The following is a 6000-nucleotide window of genomic DNA, read 5'->3' on the forward strand; positions in this document are numbered from 1 at the left end:
AGGCCTTTCTTGGCTGTCATTTTCTCATCTCCCTCCTTTTCCAGGTCCCTCATCCCCCCCCCCCCCGCCGTGGCACTTTCTTTTCTGGGCCCTGAGTAGAGCAGGCTGGGCTTCCAGGAAGGGCCTGACACCCTGAGTTGAGCTCAGCCACAGGAAGGCATGTAGTGCATGATGGCATAGGACTGCTGTGTGTGTGTGTGTGTGTGTGTGTGTGTGTGTGTGTGTGTGAAAGAGGAGAAAGAGGGGAGAAAGAGGGGGAGAGAGGAGTATGGGAGAGAAAGAGGGAGGGAGAGAGAGAACAGTGGTGTGCACTTAGGCCATGTTGTCAGTGCTGCTGGGATCTGGGACTGCCAGGGGAACCCTGGTCTCCTTAGGTTTCTCCCAACATTAGGACTTTCCTTCTCTCCTTCCCAGCTCCCTGGTCTACTTTGTGCCCCGTCAGCACATGTGCCAGGAGATTTGAAACATGGGCAAGGAACGCTTGTGTGTGGAACCCTTGGGGAGGTGGACTGAGGCCTAACCCCTCCTTTCAAGCCTCCCTTCTTCCTTCCTGGGAGCAGTAGCCCTGAGTTTGGTGAATGAAGAGGTCTTTTCCCAAGGCTCTGTCGTCAGCCTGTGCTCCAGGCCCAGGATGTGGCTTGGATAGAGATCAGATGGATGGGCTCCTTCCTCTTGGGGCCTTCTGCCCATTCTCTCTCCTCTTCCCCCAGACACTCTGTGTGTGTGTGTGTGTGTGTGTGTGTGTGTGTGTCTGTGTGTGTGTCCCTGTCCATTCTGTTAAATGCCAGTAAAGGGTTTTGTCTCACACCTGTACTTAGGAAGGGAGATTTATTGCTCTCTTTGTCTGGGAAGAAAGAGCAGGCCTGATTGTCAGATTGTACGCCTGAGACGAGTACTTATATAATCAGCAAACTGTCTCCCTGTTGCTGGTGGAATATGATGGTGCCAGAGATAGACTCTGCAAGGAGAAAGCCCAGGATGCTGACGTGACACTGGCAGCGAGTCCGGGCCCTGGCGGCCACAGGCCACTCCCTGTCCTCCCAGTCCTGGGGCCTCAGGACTGAGGCTCTGCTGCAGGCCCTGCGGGGGCCCTCGGCAGCACCCGCCACGGCCCCAGGAGGCTGAGCAGGCAGGTTTGCTGTGAGGTGGCTGAACCTGGAGCCTGTGTCTCAGCTCTGGTGTCCATCATTCCAAACAAGGGGGCACAGGCCCAGCGGCAGAGAGAGTGACATAAGGCAAGGCCAGAAGCAGGACCTCCCCACAGCTAGGGGACCTGGCACTGGAAAGGCCTGAGTTCCAGTTCAGCCTCAGGTACTTTCTAGCTATGTGGCCCTGGGCCAGCTTCTTTCCCCCTGACTTTCTCTTCTGTGGAATGGGGGCAGTAATAGCATCTCTCTGCCAGGGTTGTTGTGAGGACAAAATGAGATCTTGGCAAAGTGATTGGCAAACTTTACAGCGCTCGAGAAATTCCTAGTAATTTGAATAGTTCTGGCTCCTCACAGTAACAGTAATAATAGTAAATGACCGTGTGGAGCACTTGACAGGTGCAGTCCCATTGGGATCAGCTACTAGACATCCAGTTACCCCCATTTTACAGGTGAGGACACTGGCCCCTAACCCAGCTCCTGAGTGGCTCAGGCAGGATCTTTTTGCCCTCTGTTAAGGAGAGCAGGTCCTGACCTGGGAATGTTCGGGGAAGCCATGGGGCCCCTTCTCCCACCTTCCTCAGACACCGCCTTGCCAGCAGGTGGGCATCTGTTCTGCCCTGGAGCATCGGAGCAGAGGGGCCACCTTCCTCACTGCACTCGGGGCTGGCTGTGAAGGGCCTGCTGTGGCCTCTCCCACTCCTCCTCCCTCCTCTGAGCAACTCTCCACCTGAGCTTTGGTTGGGCCAGAGGAAGCTGTGCTTCTCACCTGGGACCAAGACGTTTTCCTCTTGGGCCCAGCTTGTCACTCCCACCATGGATCTGCAGAAACCAGAGGTTCTCCCAAGGTGGCCAGCCTTGTCCTCCCAGCCCCTTCTCAACAGGGTGCCTCCTGGGCCTTCCTGCTGCCCTTCACCCCCTGGGCCTCCCTTTCTTTATCTGGATCATGGGGTGATTCCACCTGACCACCATAGCTTAGGGCTATGATGAGGCTCTTGTGGGAGAATGGATGATAGGCAGTCAGGTCCATTTGTTCTGATGCTGAGAATTCCTGCATGATTGGGGCCAGCTGCTCCCCTTCCCTGGTGGGGGCTGTTGCTCAGACCCAGGGTCCCTTCTCTAGGGAAGTCTCCAGCACCTGCCCTGCTGGCCACCTGAGCCAGGAGGGATGTCATCTCTACGTAATCAGCTCCTGTGGCTCCCCGGCACTCCCAGGGGTGCAACAGACCCCCTGTTGTGTTCTCACAGCCCTTTGTGAGCTGTCCCCCCCACGTCTTTCTAGTCTCCTTACACCTTCTCTACCTCACATGGGCTGTGGGCTAGGGACTCTGGCCTCCACCTCCCAGCTCTGGGTGTTTTCACTGTCTGCCCTCATCTGGGCTTCCCCATCTGCCTTACAGGACACCGGGACACTCCCTGGTCTGCCTTCCCTCTGTGGATTACTCCATTTTTTTCTGTGTGCTGTATGCGCCTTGTCTTTGTGTTGTCTCCCCCATTAGGTCGGGAGCTTCTTGAGGGCAGGGCTTGTCTCCTGCCTTTCTTTGTATCTCCAGCACTTGGCACAGTGCCCAGCACATAGTAGGATCTTGATCCATGTTCCCTGACTGACCTGTGGAGTCAGGAAGGAGGAAGCCTCAGAGACTGGCTCTAACCCAGACTGGTCATCGAGCTGTGGGAGGGGTGATAGGTTGGGGGAGTCATTGGTCTTATGGTCCTGTGGGTCCCCAGCCATTGACCATCTGGGTGGCATGCCCACTATCACCCAGCTGTCCTCTGTCAGGCACTTCCTTCTCTGTGTCAGGCCCAGTGCTGGGGAAACAGGGACACAGAGGAATAGGCCTTGCCCCCAGGGAGCTGATATTCTTACTTACAGACAAGAAGAGTCAAAATACAGATGCAGGAAATACCAAGTAATTGGGGGGGGGGTGTGCAATACAAAAGGACAGGACTAGCATATTGACCCAAGTGTGGCATTTGGGAAATGGAGGCTGTGATGGTGGCTGTTAGAGGAGCTCTGGGAGTTCCAGAGGAGAGGCTGAGCTAATCCGACTCTGGTGTGGCCTGTGGGCATGGGGCTCTGGCTGCTGCTCATGTCCAGCTCCCTGGGCAAGGAAACCTCGCATGGCCTCTGCTCCCTTCCTGCAGCTCTCCTGAGGTCCTCCGGCCTTGCCCCTGCCTTGGGCTTCCCAGGCAGGGAAAGGGTGCAGAGGGGACTTTCTCTGTGAAGTGGGAACAGGCAGGGACCGCTGCCGCTGAAATGGAGTAAAGGAACGGTGTCGTTAATCTTTTTAATTTATTTTCCTGTTCGACCATGGGAAGTCTGTAGGCAGCTGCTGTTACCCAATTAAAATACAGATTAATATAAAAACAGTTTCCAGAGTATAAAATGGAGTGGCCCTGGTCCTCCACCTCCATCCCCCCTGATAATGACTTGATGAACTCTGGGCACCCACCTGGAGGACTGCAGCGACATTGGTGGCAGCTGCCGCCACCATTGCCAAAACATCTCCTTAAAGCCAGCCTGTTCTGCCCTCCCAGGCAGGTGTTTGCCGCTCTTTACTTGAAACTAGAGCCTAATTGGTGTTTGCTCTTGACTTCTCTGTCCTGCTGCCTGGCTCACGCCCCTTCTGGGTGACATTGTGGGGGCTGTGGCTCTGAGCCTGACCTGAGTTGATCAGAGCAGGCCCGTGGAGGGTGATTGCTGAGGCAGGACCACAGGACTGCAATGTGGAGCATGAGCTAGGGCTCCTCATTTTCCTCTGCCTTATATGGCTGTTCCACCTCCTTGCCTCAGTTTCCCCATCTAGAAGTCTTCCTTTTTGCTGCCTGTGGAGCCCCTGCTTCCTCTTGCCTTCTAGGCCTTGGCTTTCTGTGGGTCAGTTCCTGGGAGTGTGCAGGCACGAGACCGAGGGGGTGGGTAAGGGAGCAGGTCAACCTCCATTGATTTGTAGAAAGAAGAAACTTCCAGCCCACTGGGGCTGGTATTCCAGTTATCTAGAGCCCAGAGTAGTTTTGGGAATGGCCTTAGCAAATAGATGAGAAGATGCGCCTCCCTCCTTATAGAGGTGGGATGTGGGTGCGGAGAATTATATGTCCCAGTGAACTGTGTTGAAAATGCTAACTGCTTCTTGCTAAACTTTTTTTTTCCTCCTTGTTATAAGAATGGCTTCTTGGGCAGAAGCTGAGGATGGATTGTATTTAGAAATCAATAGAATATGAAAACAAAGTATGTCATAATAACTTTTAAAAAGAAGGTGGAGTGGGCACCGCCATGCGGGTATAGGCAGGCCTGCACACACTGCACATGCGTGCTCTCAGACACCTAGCACGGGCACTTCCAGTGTGCAGATGCCCCGTTGCCCAGGGGAGCAGAAGGCAGCCATCACCCTCTTGTGGTGGTCACCAGTGCTCAGTCCCCTCTGCAGGCAGGGCTGTGTGCTTGGAGCCAGCTTCCATATGGGGCAGAAGGACCATGGCAGGACTTGTTCTGGGGTTTGGGCTGAGAGCATTGGCCATCAGGAGCAGGGTTTGCTTTCCTGGTCAGGGGCCTCCTGTGCAAGAGTAGATGGGTACAAAGGTAGAAAACCACAGGCTCTTTACCCCAAACGAGTTTATAGTCTCATGATAGGATGTTTACGAGTGTAATTGGCTCAGGGGCAAAGTGAGTGAGTTCCAGAGACGTGAGCAGGTGGGAGCACTCTAGCTAGGAGAGGCTTCCTGGAGGAGGTGGCAGTTGACTAAGGCTTTGAAGGACAAAAGGCGATGGGTAGAGCAGGAGGGGGCAGAACAGGAATCAGAAGACAGCTAAGGTTCTTGCTGCCTCAAAGGGGACTGCTGCTAGATTGTGGGTGGGAGAACCTCAGACATCAGCTGGAGTTTTGATTGTATATGCTAGGCAATGGGGAGCCCCAGCAGGTGCTTGAGGAGGGAAGGCACCCCTTCTTAGAGGCCCTGTGTTCCTGTGGTGGGTGTAGTACCTGCTGTTGGGTTCATTGTGCTGTTTTCTCTCCTTCCAGCTGACTGGGATCATCCAAGCCATGGTGGACGGCCAGCCGAGTCTCCAGCAAGTGCTTGAGGTAGGTCTGATGACCCTTCCTTCCTGTCTTCTGGCCCTCCTTCCTCTGGAGAATCTGACTGGGCTATTTGATTACAAGTATGGCTTCATTAGGATGTTATCTATTGTCGTATGGCAGTGCCAGGGGCCAAGCAAGCCCTGATCACCACTCACACATGGGCATTCCTGGCCCCTCTGGGGTCTCCCTTGGGTGAGGGGGAGGGTGGCTCAGCTGGCTGCCAACTGTTCCTTTTCTGCCTTCCTCCTCCTCTTCATCTCCTATTTCTTCCTCTGCTCCCCTTCCTCCTTCTCCCTTCCTCCTTCCCCCTTTTCTCTCCTAATTCCTTCCCTTTCTCCTCTCTCTCTCTTTTTTTAAAGCAATCGGGGTTAAGTAACTTGCTCAAGGTTACACGGCCAGTTATTTCTGGGTGTGGTGCTAAGTGTCTGAGCCCGGATTCGGTCCCCAGGTCATCCCGACACTGGAGCCGGTGCTCTCACTCGCTGTGCTACCTGGCTGCCCCCCTCCTCTCTCTTAAACGTCTTCTTCCTCCCCCCTCTCCCCTCTCTTCCTTTATCTATTCCTCCCTTTCCTTTCCTCCTCTTCATTCCCTGCTCCTTCTTCTTTCCCTTCCCCCTCTCCTTCCCCTTTTTCTCCCTCCCTTCTTCCTCTCTCCTATCCTTACTCTTTCTCCCTCCCTTCTCTCCCCTCTCTTCCTTTATCTGTTCCTCCTCCTCCCTCTCCTCCCCCTCCTCCTCTCCTCCTCCCTGTTCCTCCCCCCTCCCCCCTCTCCCCTCCCTCCC

General features: G+C 54.7%; 1 protein-coding gene across 1 annotated transcript in view; it reads left to right on the top strand.

Annotated features, from left to right (window-relative positions):
• The window catches only part of LOC138165418 (ERI1 exoribonuclease 3-like), a 367493-nt gene that overhangs the window by 234983 nt on the left and 126510 nt on the right, over window positions 1-6000 (top strand). The window contains 1 exon segment of the mRNA XM_069093754.1: window positions 5162-5221. Within this exon segment, the coding sequence (XP_068949855.1) occupies window positions 5162-5221 (60 nt within the window).

This window comes from Petaurus breviceps, unplaced genomic scaffold, assembly GCF_028583685.1.
Source record: "Petaurus breviceps papuanus isolate PSGF00001 unplaced genomic scaffold, PetGlider_PUasm1.0 208, whole genome shotgun sequence".
Taxonomy (NCBI): Eukaryota; Metazoa; Chordata; class Mammalia; order Diprotodontia; family Petauridae; genus Petaurus; species Petaurus breviceps.